This window comes from Glycine max, chromosome 7 (assembly GCF_000004515.6).
Source record: "Glycine max cultivar Williams 82 chromosome 7, Glycine_max_v4.0, whole genome shotgun sequence".
Taxonomy (NCBI): domain Eukaryota; kingdom Viridiplantae; phylum Streptophyta; class Magnoliopsida; order Fabales; family Fabaceae; genus Glycine; species Glycine max.
This window is the reverse complement of record NC_038243.2, coordinates 4,089,229-4,113,677: the sequence shown is the minus strand read 5'-3', so window position 1 is coordinate 4,113,677 and position 24,449 is coordinate 4,089,229. Positions and strand designations below refer to the sequence as shown.

At 33.0% G+C, this 24,449-nt stretch overlaps 2 protein-coding genes across 10 annotated transcripts; one reads left to right on the top strand and one right to left on the bottom strand.

The window, feature by feature from the left end:
- Nucleotides 1-6,499: 6,499 nt before the first annotated feature.
- LCL4 (LHY1/CCA1-like protein) lies at nucleotides 6,500-17,730 on the top strand. Of its 8 annotated transcripts, none has more exons than XM_014777721.3 (9): nucleotides 6,531-6,807; nucleotides 6,926-7,050; nucleotides 7,161-7,186; nucleotides 7,442-7,622; nucleotides 7,724-7,835; nucleotides 8,014-8,075; nucleotides 15,242-15,463; nucleotides 15,553-16,983; nucleotides 17,066-17,730. In XM_014777721.3, exons 4-9 carry the CDS (start codon nucleotides 7,584-7,586, stop codon nucleotides 17,450-17,452), a joined length of 2,253 nt encoding a protein of 750 aa, XP_014633207.1. In that variant the 5' UTR covers nucleotides 6,531-6,807; nucleotides 6,926-7,050; nucleotides 7,161-7,186; nucleotides 7,442-7,583; the 3' UTR covers nucleotides 17,453-17,730. The 8 variants fall into 8 exon arrangements, with proteins under 8 accessions (XP_006583199.1, XP_014633208.1, XP_014633207.1 ...); NM_001358990.1 differs by having other exon boundaries at nucleotides 6,538-6,807; nucleotides 7,416-7,622; XM_006583139.4 differs by lacking the exon at nucleotides 6,926-7,050.
- Nucleotides 17,731-18,580: 850 nt separating this feature from the next.
- Nucleotides 18,581-24,392, bottom strand: LOC100779262 (serine/threonine-protein kinase ATG1a). Of its 2 annotated transcripts, none has more exons than XM_003529819.5 (13): nucleotides 23,763-24,392; nucleotides 23,267-23,384; nucleotides 22,873-22,931; nucleotides 22,248-22,312; nucleotides 21,770-21,863; nucleotides 21,598-21,678; nucleotides 21,339-21,450; nucleotides 21,108-21,162; nucleotides 20,721-21,004; nucleotides 20,275-20,639; nucleotides 19,434-19,728; nucleotides 19,276-19,346; nucleotides 18,581-19,119 (listed from the first exon to the last, which is right to left on the bottom strand). In XM_003529819.5, the coding sequence occupies exons 1-13, from the start codon at nucleotides 24,009-24,011 to the stop codon at nucleotides 18,889-18,891; spliced, it is 2,079 nt and encodes a 692-aa protein (XP_003529867.2). In that variant the 5' UTR covers nucleotides 24,012-24,392; the 3' UTR covers nucleotides 18,581-18,888. The 2 variants fall into 2 exon arrangements, with proteins under 2 accessions (XP_003529867.2, XP_006583194.1); XM_006583131.4 differs by having other exon boundaries at nucleotides 20,805-21,004; nucleotides 23,763-24,391.
- Nucleotides 24,393-24,449: the final 57 nt, after the last annotated feature.

The window sequence follows — 24,449 nt, the reverse complement described above, 5'->3', positions numbered from 1 at the left end:
GCAGTGTCTTTTTTCTTAATTTGAATTTGGACAACTTTATATTTCAATACAGAAAATTCTAAGAATCTAAGTGACATCTGAGAAAAATATTTTGAAGATCATGTCAAAAACACCAAAAGGGTGAATTTGCCCATTGTGACATGAAAAGTGCGAAAGCCTTAAAGAAATTTAGAAACAAAAACAAAAAACCGCCATATTCTTGAAGGCATGTGTTCTGTTGGATCTACAACAGCCTTTCCAGAAGGCCTGCAACTACACCGCTGATCAACAATGCTGTTTATTTTTTTTCAGAATTCAGAGTTGGATATATCTATGAAACGGGCCAATAAATTTGTTAGGTAAATAGGTGGGTTTTGCTTTGTGCACCCAGCAGCACAAGATGAACATTCCAATATTACCCTTCCGTAAAGCTAATATGAATTGTAAATCCATAATAATTGCACATGTGACTTTTAAGATATTAACATAACACTCTAACCAATTGAGTTAATAGATCAATTATGTTATAAAATAATTAATGTTGTTATATACAATACTAAATTTTTTAATGTATATTTAATGCACATGTAAATTTACATAATAAATTTTATGACAATTAATTTTGATCTAATTGTTAATTTGTTTACATATATAAATTGTAAATAAAAATCCTAGGTTTAATAAAAATTTATATATGTAAAAAAACAAATTATTAACATAAATCTACTACTGTATTTTTTTGGCCTTATTGTAATTAATTTTGATCTAATAATGTATTTTTTTTACATATATAAATTTTAAATAAAAATCATAGGTTTCATAAAAATTTATATATGTAAAAAAATTAATTATTAGATCAAAATTAATTGTCACAAAATTTATTATGTAAATTTACATGTGCATTAAATATACATTAGTAATTTTAGTGTTATATACAACGACATTAATTATTTTATAACATAATTAACCTATTAACTCAGTTAGTTAGAGCATCGTGCTATTATGGATTGATAATCTGTATGATATACAGATTGTCAATCCATAAGGTTATTACGAATTCACAATCTGTATCAGTTTTATGAAAGGGCAATATTGGAATTGCCAATCTTGTGTTAGGTGCACAAGAAAAGTGTTTGGTGGACAAAGCAAAATCCTAAATAGGTTCATCTCATATTTGAAAATTCCAAGTTGATACATAATTAGTTGGGCTCCCCACTTTTTGGGTTTAGGGTTTAAGCCGAAGACATGGAATGTTGTGGCTACTGCAAACACCAATAATGAGTTAAAAATATATTTTAGATTTAAGAAATGCACTTTTTGTGAGAATTTCTTTCTAACACTCTTTTTATAATTTTTTGAAATCTATTAGGAGGAATCACTAATTTTGGTTGGTTGCACATTTCATTTAATTATTCTCTTTCCTGATTTAGAACTAGGATCCACCAAAACTACTAATTTTTAATAAATTTAAATTAATCATAGAGAATGTTTAAGAGAATGTCGTTAGAATCACTCTTTAGATTTTTATATTATTTTTTTGTTAAAATTAGTCTTACTACTTTTTAAAGGAATGATTTTCTACTATCAAACACATACATAAATTGATATGAGATTGTTTGAACTTAACTAATATTCTTGAGTTTAATTCCTAATTGTGTTATATAACTTTGGGAAAAAAATTTGCTACTTATAACTAGGAGCTTATGACCTAGTCTACATCTTGTTCAAGTAAAAAATAAAATAAATAAAGACTTTTTTTATTGAAGTCTAGTTAGTTAAAATGGTAAAACTTTAGGTCATTCAAAAATTCATATAAACCTAACATGTTGATCAATTTAAATAAATTAAATGAATATTTGTTGTTGGCATTATTATCATATTAAATATGTTATAATGTACTAAAATCTCACATTTATTTATCTTTTTAAATATTAATCATGTTGACCTACATAAAAGAGTCAAATTTAATATTACAAGTTTATTGAAAAGTAAGTTTATGTCTTTTTTATAAGTCTCTTGCAAAACATGTTTAAAAATAAATTGTCTTGATTGTTAAATTAGACCTTAAAATATATTTATATCATGTAACAAGTTGGATGAAATTCTTATAAAACCTAACATACATGTTTTCATCATTATTTGGGCATTAAATTATCTTAAAATACATGTGGTTAAGAGGCTTGCAAGTCAAACCATACTTTTATGCAGTTAGGCCTTAAAAAAAAAGTTTATGACAAGTATGCATATATTTGTTTTGTCATCTAAACTTTGGTTGCAAAAATTTTGGCATACCTAAACAAAGAAGTTATGAAAGAAATGTTTTAACTAACCTATTAAGAATACTTCAAGCATATGCTAAAACGTGTCAGATTAATGTCATGTATGTTTAACTATGTTTAATAAAGTCTAGCTAACATGACCTTATTTGTTTTATTTGTACTTGTAATAATTCTATTTTACTTTTATTATCTTCTGTCAAAGATACCCATAATAATCTCCTAAAAAGTAATGATTTTTGTTGTAATTTTTTTTGTAATTGGTGAATATATGAAAATTAAAATCATTATTTTTAAAATATAGACCAGTCTAATTTTTTTTAATTCTTAACTAAATCATATATGTTAGTTATTTTCTTGAACCCAAACCTTTTCCATTTTTACTTTTGGCATTGTGTTCACCGATGATACTGTGAAGATTGTAGACCGTAGATGAACCACTACCATAACATATCTTTCTATTTTTATTTCACCGTTGATACTAATAACTTTGAGTATGAGTCCTTTTGTTTCTGCTTTCTCTTTTGTTTTGTTGTTGCTGAATGCCACTGCGTTGTTAGCGAATAGCCACTTTTATTCGGTTATAAGATACGTTCATTTATGTATTTTATATAATTTTATTTTTGTGTTTTCAATGAATCATTTAAACTAGCGTCCATCTATTTGTGGTATACAAGAGAAGTTGAACCTTTTTCCCCATTTCTTAAATTCTTTTATGGTACATATGCTTTAATTTTTTGTCTTTTCTTTCAAGTTGGTTTCCTTCTCTTTACGGTTCTTTTATCTTTTTTTGACTTCGTTTAGTGAAGATAACTTGGACTTTTATTTTAAAGAGATGTGAATTTTATTGAACTAAAAAGAATTGAGAGAAAGATAAATTAGAGTAAGAACAAAGAATATATGGAATTATAAAGATTTTTCATAATATTATTTAACCACGTACTATTATACATGATAAATTTATTACTTTTATGATAATTATCTATACTAAAAATAATCTATATATGGTTGATATTGTAAAAAATAATAATTAATTATGCATATCTATTTGAAGTGTAAGACACATTAATAAAGAATGTAACCAACACACACTCATAATGACAAATACACTAACATAAATTAACAAAGAGTAAATACTCTCATATTTCCTATCTCTTTAATTATAAGATCATTTTTAGAAATTTATTTATCCCTTTTTATATTTTTTTTAATTTCTAGGTTATTTATTTCCCTACATATTCTTACTTAATTATACTTTTTCTTTTGGAATGATAATACAATTAATTGATAGATTTAATGTAATTAATTAAATTAATTATTTTTCTTAAAAAATATAAATTAATTGAAAGATTCTTATAATTAAGAATGGAGAGAAAGTAATCAATAATAGCAAATACACTAATTGATAGTAAACACAAAGTAACAATGGCGAACTAAGAGCAGGAATGCATGACACGATAATTTTATAACATTTTAGACTAATTATAATGGTAACTTATTTAGAAAAATATTTTCTATATTAGTTAAAATAAAAACCAATCTAAAGAATTTAGTTTGATTTTTTTTGAAAAAAATGATAAGACATTCACATTCAAGATAAATTGAGAAACCAATTTAGAAAATAAAAAACTTTCAACATCAATTTTTTCATACAAGGTATTCTTTTAAGTTTATTTTTAGTAACTATTTTTTTTATTAAGAATTCAAAATCAATAGTGAAACATTAATTCCTTTAAAACATAAAAAAAAATATTAAAGTAAATTTTACCTTTTTCATTAATATGTTTTCCATGTACATATTAGGAATTGAATTCCTAACGAGATGTTAAAGAGTCAAACTATCTATTAATCGTGTTAAACCTAGTTAATACCAATTAATCTAAAATGTCAATATCAATATTACAAAAATATTCATACATTACATCAATTTTTAGATAACTGATATAGACAATGAATGTGAAAAATAATTTTTTAAACTAGTGACGTATTCACCATGTACGTGCTTTTTAATTCAAATTTTTAGGACAATTTATTATTTGTGATTTTATGTTGTGTTAAGAAATATTCCTTCGCACTATTATTCTTTAGTCATTAAACGAAGGGACAAAAACCAAGAGAAACAAAGTTATAATTTTTGTATTTAATTGAAAAAGTAAACAAAAAATAATTATATTAAATAACTGTTATATATTTTTAATATAATCAACTGTGACTATGTGGTAAAAAAATATGAAATGATTGTTTGAAAGCTTTCTCCTCTTTTTCATTTTATCTTATTTGAGAAGAAATACCTTTTATGTAAATTCTACTATATTTATTTATCCTTTTTTTTATTCAACCAAAATAAAATAAAGTAAAATTTTAATTTTTCTACATCAGCTTCTAATATATAAACACGATTATGGGTATTCAAAATTGAACCAAATCATTCTTAAACCATTAAATCAATCCAACAAAATCAAAAACTACAAAACCCAAAAATCTAAAAAAATCACATAATTTTTTTGTAATTTGGTTTAATTTTCAGATTTTGTTATCAAAGATTGAAGTAAACTGAATAAGTTGCATATTATAATTATATTGATTTTAGTGTGATAATTAATAATAAGTATTAAATAATTTATTATCTTCATATGTTAAAAAGGAATGTATTAATACTGCCAAAATAGTATTAGATATAAATGAAATATGTTAAAAAAAAAGTTAATAATATCATTTTATATTAATGATAAATAAAAGTAAAAATAATAATTTTTAACTAAATTATGTTAAACAAAATTTAATAATAAATAAAATTTATTTTTAAATAATATAGCATAATAATTATGCTTGATAGATTTTAAATTTTGATAATAGAATAAAAAATCACTAAATTGAATTGAATCAAACAGTAAAAACTTGATTTGGTTTGATTTGAATTTAATGTTATATTTAAACCGAATAACATCTTTATTTTATATTTATTTCATATGATTTTTTGTTTAAAAACCAAATCAATCCGTACTGTGAACATCCCTAAACACAATACATGTATTTATTGAAAATTTATTTGTATTAATTTCAGATTTTTTTAAAAAATAAAATAAAATTTCACTTTTGAATATTTTTTTTTTCTTAAGATAAAATATAGGGTAAAATATGTTTGGAGTCTTGTAAAATTTAAAAAATATTAATATCGTACTCATAAGATTTTTTGTATTATTTGATCTTTCTAAAAATAAATCATATTTCTATTGTTCATTAATGGTTACTCCATTAGATGATAATCAGCTCTAACTAATAAACTTATACTTTTAATTTGATTATAAATGAATTAAATCATTTTTTATGGTTAAAAGCTCCAAAATTAATTAAACAATTTTCAATGATTAAAAATCTAAAAAATTCCAAATTTTTGTCATTTCTTAAATGATTGTCTGTCACTTTAAATAAAACAACAATCAATTTTAATATTATTTGAGTGTGCTCGATAGGATAAAGAAATAAAAATAATTATGTATGTTAACCATGTTAAAATATTTCTTTTAACAAAAATATCACTAAGGACTAATAAAAATATATTTTATTTTTAAAGAGATTAAATTAATATAATTTTTTTATAAAAATAAAATAAATATTTTTTAAATTTTATATGAAAACCAATCATATTTTACCCTAAAATACATAAAATAACAAAACATGATAATGATGTACGGATAATTAACCAATATAAGAAAAATTTTCAAACTAGAAAACAAAACCACTGCTAGAACCGTACAGGCTCGCACCTGACACTCACCAAAAACGTGCACGTGTCCACCGCACGCACGAATGGAACACCTACCAATAAAGCCCCAACGAGCTGCCACGTGGCAGTGACCAAAAGTGAGTGGCCACGCTGGCCGGATATCGCCACCACTAGGCCCAAATGGCCCACGCCTCGCGCAACCGGGTGACCGGGTGCAAGCGGTCGACCTCGCCACGTCACCGGAGGGCCCCACCATCACAAGCTGGCGACGCTTTTACGGACCTAAAACCTCAGCCATGGAGTTTGTGGATGAGATTCGAGAGAGATAAAAAAAAGATTAAAAGTTAAAGCGCCATAAAAAAAAAAACAAATAAAAAAAGAAAGTGATAAAAAAATAGGAAAAGTGCAAAGGTAAGAATCAGCACCAACAGCCAGTAACATTGCGCCACTTGTCGCGATCTCACACGCCGAAGCTTCTCCGTCTCAAAAAAAATAACGAGTCGTTAATTTCCGAAAGAAAAAGAAAAAATAAATCCACACGAAATTGTAGTGGCTGAGATTGCTCCTCGCGCTTAAACACTTTCGGGCGAGTGTGTGTAGCAGTTTCGGGTTCTGTTTTTGTTTTCGTTTCAGCAAAACCTCTCTTCTTCTGATTGATTCACTTCTCGATTTTTCTGTTTTCGTTTTCATTTTCGGTTTCCGATCTAATATCGATGCGATTCGCCATTGCCGGAAAATGAGTCCTCCGGCGAGTGTCCGGTGATGATCGCTCTCGAGAGAGGCTGTTGTTGTTGTTCTTCTTCGACGTCATGGTTTTGTTCTGAGGTATTCGTTTTCCTTTTTTATTTATTTATTATTTTAATTTTATATGTTCTGTTTGGTTTCCGAGAAAATTGAACCGAACTGCGAATGGATTTACCTCATCTGGATTTGGATGTAACAGGTGCTGTCAGTGCTCACAGCGCGACGCTGTTGAGTTGAAATTTCGCTGGTTTTGAGTTGCTTTGTGACTATTTTTTTTTCTCGGCAACCAAACAGGAGGATTCAAAATTTGCACTGATTAGTAAAGTATATTTGTGAAAGTGAAGATAGAAATGGTTGTTGTTGTTGATGTTGTGATGTGGTTTTTCTTGTTTCTGTACTAATTGTAGTTTCCCTCTCTTTTCCGCGTTTGAAAGGTTTTGGCGCTCTCGAGTTCGTTTTGGTGAGGATTCTGATTAAGGAAAATTTTCTTTTATTCTTTGGAGGAGAAGCGTCTCTCTCTCTCTCACTTTCTCCCGCGGATGATTTTTGAAATTTGTTGAAATTTTATTTTCCTTTTTCTTCTATGTAGTACTGTTTTATGTGTGACATGTGAATTGGAATGCTTATTCCAGCTTATACAAAACAGAGACGGATCTCTTCCTATTGTTCTCGCTTTGTTTCTTTTGCAGTAACATCATCACCATACCTTGTTCAGATTCTGCTCACTTTCACCAAAACGGCTTTACTATTTACCGCGTTTCGCTTTCGTGTCACCAAAAATAATGAAAGGAGGTGTTCCCTGTATCCACTCCTTGTCAGGGAAGATCTGAAGCAGCGCTAGCTGCTCACGTCCTGTAATGGACGCATACTCCTCCGGCGAAGAAGTGGTTGTTAAGGTTAGACTTATTGTGGTGGTATATGGGGAAAGTTTCTCGTGAAAGGGAGTTAGTAAAGTTTTGTACTGTTGTCTGATGATTAGTTAAGTGGCTTTTTGCAGACGAGAAAACCATATACAATCACTAAGCAAAGGGAACGATGGACAGAGGAGGAGCATAATAGGTTTCTTGAAGCTTTGAAACTACACGGGCGAGCATGGCAGCGCATAGAAGGTGATAGTGTGTTTATCATTTCTACTTGAAGATCTTCTCTTTTTCTTCCTTTCTAAACATTGGTGTAACATTCTAGTAGAAAATGGATCTTCATATTTGATTTATTCTTGATTGGATCTGTCTTTTTCTTTATTCCATGGCTTGGCCCCCTTCTTGGTGTTTCACTTCTGCTGTACAGAGCATATAGGAACAAAGACTGCCGTGCAAATCAGGAGTCACGCACAAAAGTTCTTTACAAAGGTCAATGGGTACCTTCTCACCTTGGTTTATATGTTTAAAATTTTGTTCCTTTTGTTTTAAACTTATGCTTTAAAAGACTTGTTGATTTACTTATGAGTTCCATATCTTGTTTGATTCACTTAGATGAATAAAAATTCCCTTCTAACTGCACAAAATAGTTCTGTATCTGATCTGGTTGATTTCAAACTATATCAATATTTCAAATTTAAAATATATAAACAAATCCTGTATAAATTAACAACTTCCATGGTGATATTCAAATGTCATGGAAAGTATAGCGCTTCTTCAGTATCAGAACCCAAAATAATTTTGCTGAGAAAATTGTGAAAACGAGTCAAGGGACTTGTGAGCTTTTTTTATAAAAGGGATTGCAAAAATTAAATTAAAGTAATTATTAAAGGGAATGAAAATCCAATAAACGTACCAGTAAAAAATGGAAAGAAGAATGCATTGAGATAATGATATTGGTTTATAAAATTAGCATTATTTAAATAGTGGATATTATACCTTTATTTTAAAAGGATGAGTATAATCTTTAAAATGGAAGTTTTATTTTTCCTTATCCTTTTTTCAGCCTCAATTCTTACCCTCAAATTGAATAGAACCCCCATCCCTAAATGGACATACTAATAAATAAATTGACACTAGAATTCCTGTAGAGCTTGGACTAATTTGAACAAAGAAATCCACAATAGTCATGATCAAACTACTTGGCTTGATCTTGCAATCCCAAATAGACCCTAAGCAGATGGATACTTTAACTTGCACCAACAAAGTAATATTCTATAACTCTAGCTTCATACCTAATCCACAAATGGGTCATCTTTAGCATAGTATCAGTGAAAAGCAGTAGCACTTTGGCAGGGCAATCATTTTCTCCCTTTGTTGCTGATTTTGATAATACAAAAATTTGCAATGGTAGTCTGAGGGTTCTAGCAACAATGGGGTTTATTTGTCATAATGATCTAGTATAGGTGTTCTATATGTTAGGTAGTGTGTTGGGTTTTTTTTTTTTGGTTGAGCCAATTTGGAGTTAAAAAAGGAAGGTGCTAGTGTGGACATGCTATGCATTTGACATATTGGGGAGGAGAGGGTTTTAAAATTTGCCTAATGAGGTGCAACACCTAACGTAAGATTTTAAAAGAAATGGATCTTGATGTTTGAACAACGTTGTGTATGTAAGGAAAAGTTGAAACTCACCATTTGGGGTGTTGTGTGAGGTTGGGAAAAATTGTCTTTGTTTCTGGTGCTTTGTTTAATGAGATTTCTTTTTCTGATATTATGTGTGTTAGAGATGTAATATAAAACCATTAATGTGTCCGTATAAGCTTTTGAAAATAGTTTATTCATGACATAGCATCAAAGCTTCTATGAACATGTGGTGTAGAGTTTGATTTGTTGACCACCATTCTTCTAAATAAAGATTTTTGTGTATAGCCTTTGGCAACTAGACGTGCCTCAAGTCATGCAACTTAACTGTCAAAGCCAAGTTTCACAGTAAAAATACAGCGACGATCAACAATAGACTTGCCTAGTGGAAGAAGAACGAGGTCCCAAGTACCACTACTTTGAAGGGCACACATTTCATCAATCATAGCTTGTTGCCATCCAAGATAAGATAAGGCATCACCTAAAGTTTTAGGCATAAAAACAGAAGACAACAAAGAAAGACACATGTAATGCAAGAAAGAAAAACAATGATAACTTAAAGTGACAATTTGGAGAAAGATTACAAGTTGAGCATATACCTTTACGAAGTGCTGTGGGAAAATCAAGTTCTTGAGGCAATGTCGGAGGGTACATGATGATTCGTTTCAGAGGAGAGTCGTTCCCTTCACTAGTTGCTAGTGTCTTTAGAGCAAATGACGACTTTGAAGGGGGAAAGGTAATAGGGACATACTTTAGAGGAGGTAGTGGTATAGTCATGGAGACCGAGTTGGGTGTGGATGGTGAAGACACAAAGAAAGAAACAAACTCAAAGAATGTAACATTATTTGAGACTAAAGATGAATAATTCGGGAGTAACATACTAACATTAATAACCTTGAGACTGAGTACATCCTTGGAAGACACTTATACAAGCGAGGTGAGAGTTTATCAATCCCTTGAGTAAGCTTGTTAATAAAATATGTAGACCTAAAGATATGAGGAAGTAAAGAGAGGAGAGATTGACTAAGGAATAAAATGGAGTGAGGTATTTGGTTATTAAGGACAAACAATTTCATTCAAACAAGTAATGAGCCTAACATCACCCCAAAACAATGAGGAGCATTCCCATGAATCAAGAGCTTGAGATTTTTGAACAAGGTGTCTATTTTTATGTTCAACTACCTTGTTTTCTTGAGTATAAGCACATGAAATTTGGTGGTGTATGGGATAGGAATAAAGTTGTCAAAATTGGCCCACCCGATGGTCCGGTGGGCCAAGCTAAACCAGGCTCTCAAAATTGAGGCCCTAAAAGTTGTTGGGCCAAACACGACTGGGCCTATTTTTGCCTGATATTTTCTTAGTTTTTCCTTTTATATTTATATAAATATAAATTTAGACAAAAAAAAGAGCCAATTTGGCTCAATCTGATGGTCGGGCTAAAAAATGCAGTCCATAAGAAATTCGGCTCGATTTGTATTTCATACCCTTGGCCTGCCAGGGTGGGCAGCCAACTTTAACACCTCTACATGGGAAGCCATAAAGCTTTGGAATTGTTGAGATAGATTTCATGGGTATTATCATTCTGTAGAGTGGGAATGAGAGCACCAAATTGTTTTTTATTTCTTGATAAAATGATGTAAAGATTGAAAACCACTCAGATCGATTTACCATTCAAAACAACTCAAATCTTCTATAAAGGTGACAAACATCTTGACTCTAAAGTAGGCATGACATGACACATGCCCCATGCATGAGAGTGAACCAAAACAAAAGGAAACCCATCTCAACAAATGGCATAATTTGGAAAAGAACTTTGAACATGTTTTCTAAATTGACGAGACTCACAAGACAGGGTTGGTAACTTGGACAGAATTGACACCATTTGTTTTTGCTTGCAAGACTGGGATGGCCCAATTTAGCATGGATGAGAATAGGAGAATATGCAACCAAACTAGCATGCACATAAATGTGAAATTGGTTAAGTCCATGTGACTCACGTTTGGTCCGAACTCTAATCCTGCAAGAAAACAAAATCTTTATTGAAGAAAACGGCATAATCAATAGAATGAGCGATGCAACTAATGAATGATAGATTAATCGAAGAATCGGGGACACAAAAGACATTGATTGAGAGAGGGAAGGGGCCGGACAATACCGAATCCATGAGATTATGTTTGAGAGTTATTAACTAGAGTAAACAATTAGATGTTGAAAGAGTAGATAACAGAGACTTATTATAGTGATGTGATTGGTGGCACCATAATCAAGGACTCAAGAGCCGAAAGATGTGGAGTGAGAAATAATACTAAAGGAATTACTCGTGTGAGCAAAGAGGTAGTGGAACCAGAGATCTGACTCTCATACCACTTGAAGAAGTCAGTTAGATGGTCAGGTTTGCTTGAGGATTGGTTGCCGACATAACCTTCCTCGGGGGCTTCATCAGCTATGGGAAGAGAACTTGACTCAATTTGAAAAGGCAGAGTTTTCTGACAATGATATAAAGGTGAGACAAGAATTAGGCCTATCATAATGAGTGGCAACTCTAGCAATGGAGAAAACCCATCAGAGACCAAATGATCTTGTAAAAATGTTGAAGGGAAACTCAATAGGTGAGGGAGAAGATTCAAAGAAGGGAATAGACCAAAAAAAAGTTACATCAATAGAAAGGAGGAGAGGATTTTAAAATTTGCTTCTTCTTTAAGACTCAAAGAAGAGGAGAAAGATAGAGCATTTACGCGCTTATTGTCCATCTTTGAACTAATAGTAAGCACCTCTGTTAACTTTCAGTACTGTTGATTACATCACAGTTTTGCTGCTTAGAAAGCAATTGTAACAGATAAAACTTTGTCAACTATGAGGGGGATGACTAGAGCTATATTTGTTTGATGAAGTTTGAGTGAGTCATTCAAATCTGAAGATGTGAGGTTCAGATATTCTCTTTCTACAAATGCAGATAGTGGTGTGTGGTGGTTTTCTTTTTCTGGAGCCCATTGTATTATGCTTATGCCTTTCACAGGGAGAAAATTGACAGGTCAGTCTCAATGCAATATTAGGTTTCATGAGAAGCATGATAATTTGAAGGTACCTGCTTCTACTATTTGGTGGTGAGAGAACAATCAATTTCTATATGAAGAGTTGAAAACACAACGAGAATGTACGTAGGAGCATTGAAGTTTATTGAATTTATCTGGCATTTTACGTGGTGGAAGAACCAGATTCAATATTGTGATAGAGGATATGTGGTAGAGCTTAGAAGGATCATCTAGCATTGTTTTGCTTTGCTTCATCATATACATAAAAACTACTGTTCCAGTTTTTCAATGCCCTTGATAATTTAGTAATTGTTTTCCTTCAGTGATTTTTTTTTTGTTTTAACTGGATACAAGTACTATTTGTGAAGATAAAATTTCTGTTTTGGGTAAGCTTTTCTCCCCCCCTAATTTAATTATCATTTGTTTTTGAAACAATTTTCAATGTGTTTATTTCCAAAGAATTAATGCAATATATTTCCTTCTATGTACTTATGTTAGGAACCAAGAATTGAAATGAGAAAGAAAATAAAAGATTTTATTGACTAGTAAGAAAATAAAAGAAAATATGAGAAAAAACTTTCCTGCAAGGGTTTCCCCTTCACAAAGAATTTCTCTTTTCACAAAGAGCTAATATTCAATCTACAAATGATAAGATCCCCCTCTCTCCTATCCCTCTTCCTCTATTTATATCTAATAAACCCCTCTAACTAACTAACTAACTCATTAGTAGTCTAACTATATTAACTAACTCTTCCTTCTCCTTATATCCTAACAACTTAATTGAAGTGTTCCCAACTTTCTGTCTTTGTGTTCTAGGAATGCTTAGGTGTCAAGATGGCTATTTTACATGATCCCTTTAATTAAATGTTATATGTTTGTTATTTATTATGGGGAAATAATATGAAATTTTTAACACAAAAGTTGATTACTTCAACAACAACAATGTTGCTTTTTATTTATATCCCTTCCAAGTTGACTTTCTGACAATTGAAAATAATGAGGTGTGAATTTATTATGTTTGCTAAATTAGCTGAGGGAAGTTACACGGTTGTTTGATTCACCATAACTGGCATAACAAGAGGGACCCATTTTGGGAACTTGGGAGTTTTCATGGCCCAGAAAATTATTTGATACTGGAACATGACTATCAATCTATCATATGGTGTGTTGATACTGGAGTTGAATTTGTAATGATGGATCATGGGAGGTTAGCTAGATAGATTAGGACAATTATTGCCTTCAAAATTAATAAGGATTCTTCAAGGCCTAAATGATTTTGACTTTTGAGGACTTTAGGGTTGTTAGGTTGTAAGTTATGATTATTGATCTATGAAGAGGAAAGTTGATCCTTCAATCCCAAAAGGGCGGCTGGAATTCCAGCGCTAGGATGCTGGCATGCATTGCCACACAGAAAGACCAAACTACCTTTATATTAGTGACCTCAATCTTATGTGTTAAGTGAACCAATTTATTGGAATATTAACATGGTCATGCTAATCTGTAGAAGAGCTTAATGTCTATCTACTTTGAGAACTGAAAGTTAAACAGAGGTGCTAACTATTAGTTAAAAGATGGACAGTAAACGTGCAAATTCTCTATCTTTCTCCCTCTCTCCCTTGGAAACTCATTTCCATGTTTCAATGATGGGGGGCTGGTTTGGCCAAGTAATCAATTTGATTATCTTGGTCAAACCAGCCCCCCTTTTTTTTTTATTTAACTGTGCTAGGATTCATTTATCACGCATAGAATCGAACTTCTTATCAAAGTTATGACTACTAGCACCAAAAATGTTTACCCATTCAACACCAAATGCGTGCTATTGAGTGTAGGGGCCTGGCTAAACATTTCAAAAGTATCCCTATTGCCACAAATACAACTATTCACAGCTAATCTTACATGGAAGTCAAACAGAGCCTAGCAGAATTTCTTGCAGATAAGCTCAAACCCAAGAAATAAAACCAGATGCTTACTTAATTTGACTGGGGATTACTTGTGGGGTCCAAGAATGAACAAAACCAAGCTTTGACATCATGTTTAACTTGACCATTATAGAGCTCACAGGAAATGCTATTGTCTTATGGATAATGATCTCCGACCAATATGGAACTTTCCTGAATAAAACTTGTTTTTGTACAGAAGTGAGAAATTGAAAAAGAGGAATTTACCTCCTGGAAAAAAAATGTGAAAACATTTAAAGATTAATGGCATACATTTTTTATTTACTATTTAGAAAAGGGAAGAGCAATTGAAGCCAAAGAATGTGCATTTGAATGGTCTGATAATAGGTCTTGTTAGTTGTTACTAATGCTACACTCTACTGGGCTCAATCAAAGTTTGTTATTTTTTAGAATTAAAAGTAAATAAATGATTATTATCACTAATCTGGAATCTATAAATTGCTTCCAAACAGAGAAAGTTCTTGAAAAGCCTTATAGACATTTCTGTGAACAGGAATGGCCGAAAGAACCAATCCAAGGCTTAAACATAATTTGATAGAACATTGCTTTCACATATAAAGTTGCTAACCTCTTGTAGTGATAGTGGATCACCACAGAAACAAGAGTAATCAGTGGTGACTTCTGCAAATTTTTGGGAACTGCTACCATCAATGTAGTTTCGTAGAACTGTGCTTTCGTAATGCCAATAGCTTCCTACATCTTTGGAGTCTATTACGAATCAGTGATGTTGATATACATCTTTTTGTTTAAAAGACAACCAGTTTCCAGCCCACCAAATCTAAATGCATCTTGATTACATCCACGACTGATTTTTCCCCCAACTTGATTGAAGAATATTTCTAGATGTTTTTTTTTTGAGATTTCTTGCTTGAATACACTGAAATGTCTGTTACAGCTATTTCTATTTTCGAAAAAGTATTTTGGAAATTCTTCATTAGAACAAACGCTCTACTACTCCAGTAAGTGCTTTTAATGGTTTTTGTGAAACTTCACTTGCTAATAATACCATTTGGACTTTTACTTCCAGCTGGAGAAAGAGGCCCTTGTAAAGGGTGTTCCAATTGGAAAGGCTCTTGATATAGACATTCCCCCTCCACGGCCCAAAAGAAAACCAAACAATCCTTATCCTCGGAAGACCAGGATTGGTAGCGCATCATTACATAGTGGAGCAAAGGATGGAAAACTCAATTTAGTTGAATCTTCACATGTTAACCAAGCACTGAACTTGGAAAAAGAACCACTTCCAGAGGTTAATAATTTCTTTTTTATATTTCACTTCACAATTTCTCTTTAAGTTTCTCTCAGTGAAATAATTCAGATTGTTCCTTATTTTATTAGAAACATGATTTAGATGAAGGGATAACAACTGTAAAAGAAAATAAGGATGAGAACCGCGGAGCAGTATTTACTCTTCTCCAGGAGGTACCCTGTTCCTCTGTATCTTCAGCAAACAAGAGTTCAATAACAATGTCAGTGCCACTGGGAAATCCATGTGCCTTCAAGGAGATTACACCTTCAGTGAAAGAGGTAATTCCACGAGATGAAAAAACTGAATCTTTTGTCACTATTGAACTTGAAAATGGGACGTTGGAGATCAATGATAGAAAACAGACTAATGGCACTAGTAAAGACTCCACGTTAGAGAATTCTGATGCTTTACATATGAAATTGGTCCAAAATGAGAAAACAGATGGTCTTGATTGTGCATTAACAATAGATGGGATGCAAGGCAATCAGAATTACCCTAGACATGTTACTGTGCACGTTGTTGACGGGAACCTTGGAACAAATACTCAAAATCCATCACAAGATATGTTGTTTCGAGACTCTATGTTTCAGCCAATAGGAGGGGTTAATGGACAACAAAATGTTTTCACCAATTCAGCTCCATCGAACACAAGTGAAAGTCAAAATAACACTGTGCGATCTTCTGTTCATCAGTCATTTCTTCCTTATCCTCCCTTCACACAACACAACCAAGACGATTGCCAATCATTTTTTCACATGTCTTCAACATTTTCAAATCTTATTATCTCTACCTTGATGCAAAACCCAGCAGCCCATGCTGCAGCAAGTTTCGCTGCTACATTTTGGCCCTATGCAAATCCAGAAACTTCAGCAAATTCTCCTAGGTGCTCCCAAGGAGGTTTTACAAATAGACAAATTGGTTCCCCTCCAAGCGTTGCAGCTATTGCAGCTGCCACTGTAGCTGCTGCAACTGCATGGTGGGCAGCTCATGGATTGCTTCCTTTGTGTGCTCCTCTTCATACTTCTTTTGCCTGTTCTCCTGCATCGGTGACTGCAGTTCCATCAATGAATACGGGTGAAGCACCGGCACTGAAGGCAGAGCAAGAAAAGACTACTCTACAAAATCCTCCTCTTCAAGATCAGATGCTGGATCCAGAATACTCGGAAGCTCAACAAGCTCAACATTCAGCTTCAAAGTCACCAGCTGCCATTTTATCAGATTCTGAGAGTGGAGATGCCAAGTTAAATACTTCATCAAAGGCTACTGATCATGAGACGAACAAAACAATTCCCGAGCACCTAGATTCCAACAAAACAAAGGGCAGAAAACCGGTTGACCGTTCCTCATGTGGTTCCCACACGGCCTCTAGCAGCGATGTGGAAACTGATGCACTAGAGAAGGGTGAGAAAGGGAAGGAAGAGCCTGAAACACCTGATGCTAACCAATTAGCCATTGACTTTAGTAATCGTCGTAGAAGTGTTAGCAATCTTACTGATTCTTGGAAAGAGGTCTCTGAAGAGGTATCCCAGTTACTACTTGTAATGAAATTTTTATACAATTCTTGCATGTGTTGTTTCTCTTCTCATGCCTACTTATTTTCAGGGGAGACTGGCCTTTCAGGCTCTATTCTCCAGAGAGGTGTTGCCTCAAAGCTTTTCACCTCCTCATGCTTTGAAGAATAAGAATCAGCAAATGGACAACGCCAATAATAACAAGCAAAACATAGATGACAAAGACGAAGATCCTGACAGCAAGAAATGCAGTTCTAATTATGAAGCAATGCAGAAAAACCTGCCATTTGTAGAAAATAACGAGGGACTGTTAACCATAGGGCTTGGACAAGGAAAGCTTAAGACTCGTCGAACAGGCTTTAAACCCTACAAAAGATGTTCCATGGAGGCCAAGGAAAATAGGGTTGGAGCGAGCAACAATCAAGGTGAAGAGCAAGGTTGTAAGAGAATACGTTTGGAAGGGGAGACTTCGACTTGAGGTTTGATATATGCAGTAACATAAATGCAACCTTTGGTTTTTACATGTCATTTCTTAATCCCCCCACAACGGTGTAACTATATTGTTTATTTCTAATTCTGCAGCTCACGAAACTTGTCGTGTAGATGTGTGTACCATATTAAATTACTGTGTACGCTCTTTTACTATCTTTGTATGACGCTAATGCTGTTAAAAACTCCGCTAAATAGACTTAGATAAGAAACATTAAGTATTGTTTGAGACATACATTAAGTAATTTATGATCCTTCATTCAGCCACTTTCCACGTTTTACATATGAACTATTTTTTCTTTTACAAACTCTGCCCAGATTGAATAATTTTTTTTTCAGACTACAGGATATGCTTGAATGTTGATGCATTACAATGCGACGGAAGTGATTTCTTTTTTCACTAGACTTCGAAGTTTGTCTGCTTCCTTGGTGAAGTTATGTTAATAAATTCTCAATCCTAAATTTCTTTTATACGATGATTTATATTAATTTTCCATCTTTATCAATTCAATTGTTTTACATCAAATCCTATTTTTAAATGAAAATCAATGATATTGAAAAATAAATTTAATTTGCTTGTGGTTACTAAGGCTATGTTTGGTTTAAAGTTACTATATGTTTGTGAATTCCAATGTAAAATTGCATGTTTCAATGCATAAAATGAGAATATTTTGTTGAGTATTTGAATTCTTCAGACTTTAATCCAAACATGCATTAAGTTTGTTTGTATTTCGACTGGGTATGCTTTTTGGCTAGGGAAAAAATTCTTCCTTTTACTTTCTGTACGTTAAGAAGCCAAACATAGCTAGGTTGTGGCATGAAACAATGACAAAGAGGCTCTAACTAATTATTTGCATTACAATACAGAAATTATGACAATTTTCATTACAAAAAAGTAAAAGCAGCAGTCATCATAAATTTGAAAGAAATTAGCTAGACATTTATATTGATTTATTACAGTAATGAAAGAATTTTCATTAATAGAAATCAGCCGTCCTCATATTTTTGAAATATTTTTTATAATTAGCTAGACAATTGAATATTCCTATTGCATGCAAACCAGATTTACAGGAAAAATCAGGAAATTTTCAGCAGGAAGTAAAATTTTAAATACATCTTTCCCCTAAGAAATTTCAATTGATTGATCATAGTGGTTTCAAAATTGTAAAAGACTATGAGCTATACACTATTTACAAATTCCATGTCAAAGAAATAACATTCTATACATGAAATCATGCAGTAAAGGCAAAGTCCCCTTACAAGGCCATGATAGGTTATATCTATCTATCTATATACAACATGGTATCTGTCAAAGGTAGTCTCTCGTCTGCACTCATCACAGGAAGTCAACATTGATGTCAGCAACAAATTGCTTCACCGATTCCAAAAGTGGTGATGAAAAGACAAACTATAAAAACCAGTAATTTACTTTGATAAAAGTATAAGCACTTTCTTTGAAGAGGACTCTGATGAAGATTCTTTACGAGACTGCAAGCTGTGAATATATTGTGAGATTCGCTCCTTATTAGTGGCAACAAGTGAAAATGGTGGGTTCAGTGGAAGGTTCTCTGCTTCTGCCACAATAAATGAAAGTAGAAGCATCGCTTTTGAGTAAGATGCAGCAGCCCTATCTCTGATCTCCATATATTCATCTACCTAGAAAAATGGAAGAAAAAAAATAAAAAATAAAAAACCCACTCAGGCAAAGTACTGATTAGTTTACAATAATGGCCTTTTCATGTCTCTATGCTCTTGAGGAAGACCAGAAGGTTGGTTAGAAAATTTAAAAGTGAACAATATTGGACTACTTACAGCACCACTTGTCCCAATTAAGAGAGCTTTTTGGAATATAATTTCCATTGCATCTGGCATCTCAGTTGCCTCTGCAATTGGTTTTTGGAGTACATAGTTAAGATAAATTCTTTAAAAAATATGAAAGTGTTAAGTTCAGAAACAAAAAGAAGTCCTACTATCCATATTTTGAACATGACATGATAGTTTCTCAGCACGATCAACTGCATCAATAAACTCATGTTTGGCCCACAGGGAGATAGATGAAGGATCACTAAAATTTATTTTCTGTTCTGTAGACTGTGGCAAGTTAATATCTCTGGCAGATATGGATTCATTAGCTGAACTGCTTCCAGGCAACTCACTCTTTGTAATTGAGGCCATCCAAGAGCTACAAATTTCTAGAGTCTGTTTCCATATAGCCAAAACCACCAACTCAACTGCAAGAGACTCTAGATACAGTCCTGTGTTATACTGCACAAAATAAACATTAAAATTAAATTACAAAATGAGAAAGGAAAACAGTGATAGAAAGATATTGCTGGCATAAGTATGTCACATTTTTTTTTATCATGGAAGAGGTTTGACACAACTCCCTGAAATTGACATTTGATGATAGAAAATATGGAGACGATTAAGGGAACCCAAAAGTGGCTCTATTTCATTATATTAGATCCATATACTAATCCAAAAATTGCAATAGAAAAAGAATCCAGAAGCAGTAGAATACTAGTAAGAAGTATACACACACTATATTTTAGCCACAGACAGCACACAAAAGAATCCAGTTCGGAACAAAGAATATAACCATAATAAAAAACAGAAAAAAAAAAAAAAAGATCATAGAGTATAACAACTATATGACAGAGAAAAGAACAGGAAGAAAAAGCAACATAAACCCTACGGTTAGATGGGAACAAAGTAAGCAGTAATAATTTATTTTTTCATTTGAAATTTTAAAACTGATCAATTAAAATCTTAACATAATGACCTTAGGTTTACTGAACAACACAAAGTTACCTTTTCTTGTGAAAGTTCAGCAATGATCTGCACATACTGATGCAACAACTGTAACCTGTTTGAAGGGTGCAGTGGGGAAATTTGATGTTCTTTCCTTAAGGCAGCAAATTCACAGGAAGCTGCACATGCCTCAAGTTTATTGCTTTTTAAATTTTCTAATCCTTCAGTGGAGGAAGAGGGCAGATCCTTTGTTTGTTTTGCATCTCTAACCTCCATATTAGTCCTCTTTGAAGGAAACAGAGAAATCCTGTGCGAGGAACTATCTTGCACAGATGCTTCAAAGTAGTCAGAGAAAGCCTCCAATGATGCGAAATGGGAATTGACAAAGACATAATCTTTCTCGATGGACTCCATTAAATGGGAAACTGAATAGAAAAACAAGACAACAGATGAGAAACAGTGCAAAAATTGAGTACAGGCTACACACTACCCAGAGACAATTAAACCTCGGGGTTGGTTTGACAAATGAGCACCAGCATCAACAGCCTTCCCCAGCTTATCACTTGCAATAGTTGGAGTTGACCCTTTACCTTTAGCATTCGTAGTACCAGCTGTAATCTTGCCATCCTTTCTTTGCAACAGCATGGTTTCATCAGCAGCTGAACTGACTACCATTGGATTATACTTAGAATGTGATTCAGAAATCTTCTCGGAGGTAGAGCCACCTAATTGATGATTTGTTAATCTTTCTGATTGGTGTAATTGAAACTGCTCAACATTCATGGTTGGCCTATAAATTATGAATTACGAGAGTTCACTAAAAATAGCAATGGCATGGAAAGAAAATGCAACAGGGATACAAGAAGTAAAGAAAAAAGAAAAAAAATTATGACCTGGGTTCCCGTAGGAAATTGTGATTGAAGAATGCCTTGAATGTTAATCTCTCATCTGTGCATATTACAGTCTAACTTTAGAGAAGTTCTCTACATGAGCTCTAAGTGTTATTAAAAATATATGTATGATAATTTCAACCTGAGACTCATTCCCTTTACACATTCACAAAGCAGTACAGCAGAATAAACATGCACAAATGTCTGTGACATAAAGTTGCAATAAATAAATACCTGGGTTTCGACGTAAAAGATTTCTGCAAAGATCCAAGCAATCAGAGTGTAGCACTTTTAATGCATCTGGTGGAAAGTGCAGTTCAGTAGATGCCAAAATATTTTGAAAAAGCTGCAACCAATAATGATGTTAAGGGAAAAGAAAGATACATAACTATTTACCAAAAAAATCAAAGATACATAATTATCATCTTCCTTATTTCAGAAAAAAGAAGGATAAAAGAAAAAGAAAAAAAAACTTCTTTAGACTCTTTAAAACCTGCAATTGACTATTTCCGTCAAATGGTGGCCTCCCAATCACTAGTTGATACAATATTGCCCCAACACTCCATAAATCAGCCTGCAACCGTAATGCAACTTTATACTTTTACAAAAGAAAACAGGAACAGTGTCAGTAATTACAATTTGATCTCAGTTCTATCTTTTGTCACCTTGGCATCATACTTCTGATTTTCAATTATCTCTGGAGCCATGTAATAGGGTGAACCACATAGCGTATCAGCCAATCCCTGGGGTGTAAGAGACCTAGTACAACAATAAATCGGGAAATGCAACAAATACATAAGTTTTGTTTTTTTTTCTCTATTATCTCATTGTTTCAACCGGATTGAAGATAAAATTTACCAAATATGAGCTGACCATTTGAATATTTTTTATATAAAACAAAAAAAGGAGATATTATATAGATCCAAAAATTAAGCATCTACAAGCAAAGACATTGTTATAAGATAGCTAGTGTCAAGTAAATCAATTTATTAATGATTACTTCTATCAACTGTATTACCCAATGAGCAAGAAATAACATCACCAAAAAAGGAAAAATAACAAGTAACAAGTCACTCCAGTTTATAACAACAATATAGGGGGGACAATGCTTGCATTATTTAACATCCTGAGAAACCATCCTACCTTGCAAAACCAAAATCCCCTATTTTCATAACTGGTGTAGCTGCAGTAGTTGCCAACAGTAAATTCTGCATGTTTAAGGGGGAAAAACATCAAGGACATGATGAACAAATTAATATGTGTGCAATAATAACAAAAAAAATTATATGGGCTCAAAAGGAGTTAACTATATCAATTTATAATTTATAACACAGTACATACTGACGTCGTCATTTCTAAACCAAGTGGTTCCACAAGTTTTGAGGGTTATCCAAACTTTTCAAAATAGAAGTTTTATAACTAATTTATTCTTTCAGTAATCCCAATAACTAAGCAATTTACAAGCAAACATCAACCCCCCAAATGAAAAGAAAAAAAAAAGGTGTTGAAATTAGGCCTTCTACTTGCATGTACTTATATACAATGACCTGTTTGTCTCTGCCAGTTATTTACTTCAATGCAGGCATGAAGCTATGATAAATTGATAATTTTAAGCAAAAATAAGGCAAAGCTTGTAGGTAAAGGGAAAAAAAGAGAGTTTTCCAACAAGCTAATGCAATCATTGACAGTAACAATCAATTAAAATACACCAAGACAAACATATAAGTAACATGAAAACTTTATAACCTCACAAAATACACTCAGATACCTGTGGTTTTAAATCTCTATGGATGAGGTTCTTTTCTTGAAGCACCTGCAACCCAGCAGCTACAAGAATGCCCACATTATAAATGATAGAAATTTACACATTGCATACCAATTAGCACAAGCAATTTAGCACATAGCACAGCAGAGGAGGAAAGAGAATACCATGTTTTAACAAGCAAAACTACCTAAGTAACCATTCACAAAATACAAAAGAATTGAAAAAACCTAATGTAATCAGTAAACATGAAATAATCCATAGCAACACATGTTACAAAAGATTATTAAACAACCAATTTAGTCCACCCTGAAAGATGGAAATTAGGACGTAGGTTGTGAAATACAGGATTCAGTTAACTCTACAGAAAACAACAAATGATTGAAGTGCAACCACTGACCCAATTGCCTCATGAAATGGTGTGCAACCGGTTCAGAAACTTTGCCATGGCGATGAATGTAAGCAGCAAGGTCCCCACCAGCACAATACTCCAAAACAAGGTAAATCCTGTCATTGGTCTTAAACCACGAAAAAAAAGTACACATTCATTTTTTTTTTCAAACAAGAACAATAACAACAAAATCATTACCTTTTTTTAGTTTCCCACAAGCATCCTCCTTTGGAGACAATACTATCTAAGACACTATCAGATATTAAACATGACACCTCTCCAAACCAAGGTAAATGTTGTCATTGATCTTAAATCACAACAACAAAGACACATTCATTCTCCTTTCAAACAACAACAACAACCACAAAATCATACTTTTTTTAAAGTTTCTCACAAGTATCCTCCTTTTGGCATACTAAATGCGAGCATCTCTCCCAGCAGAAATTCCACTTGTACAAAATCATCACCTAACTAACTAACAAACTAAATTACCAGCAAAACTTACCTGAATTGCCTCGAAGAGTCGAATGATGTTGGGGTGATGGATGGTGCTAAGGATAGAAATCTCTTTGAGAAGATTTTCCCTCACTTTGGGACTCAAGTGTCTCTTATCAATCTCCTTAACCGCATACTCCAAACCCGAACTTCGATTCCTTGCACGCCACACCACCGCGAACGAACCCGACCCGATTCGAGGACCCACTATGTAATCCCCGATCACTCTGGGTCCACCCAACTCCATCATCATCGTCATCACCCAAAACTATTTGTTCAACAACAACACCTAAGGAGTCATACCCACGTCTAAATTCGCTCGAAAGATTCCAACTTTGAACTTTGGGTGTGGGGAAAGACGCTGCGGAGAGTGGAGTGAGTGTGTGCGAGTGGACGAACCAAAATCCACGCTTTCTCTCTATTTATTTATCCCTCTCTCTCACCAACAAAAAAAACAACCATTTCTTCCTTTCGGATTTTCTGTTGTTAAAGATGGTTTGTTTGAATTGATTTCAGGTTTGGAATTTGCATTCCTTTGCTTGCCTCCTTGAACCAATTATTTATTTGATTTGATTTCTGTTTCTAACACAAGATTAATGGGTTGGGGGCTGTTGTTTGGAAACTTCCCAGAATTTTGAAATTCTGTTTGTATAAATAATTTGCTTTTTGAAGTGTTGAATTAATTAAGTGGGAAAAT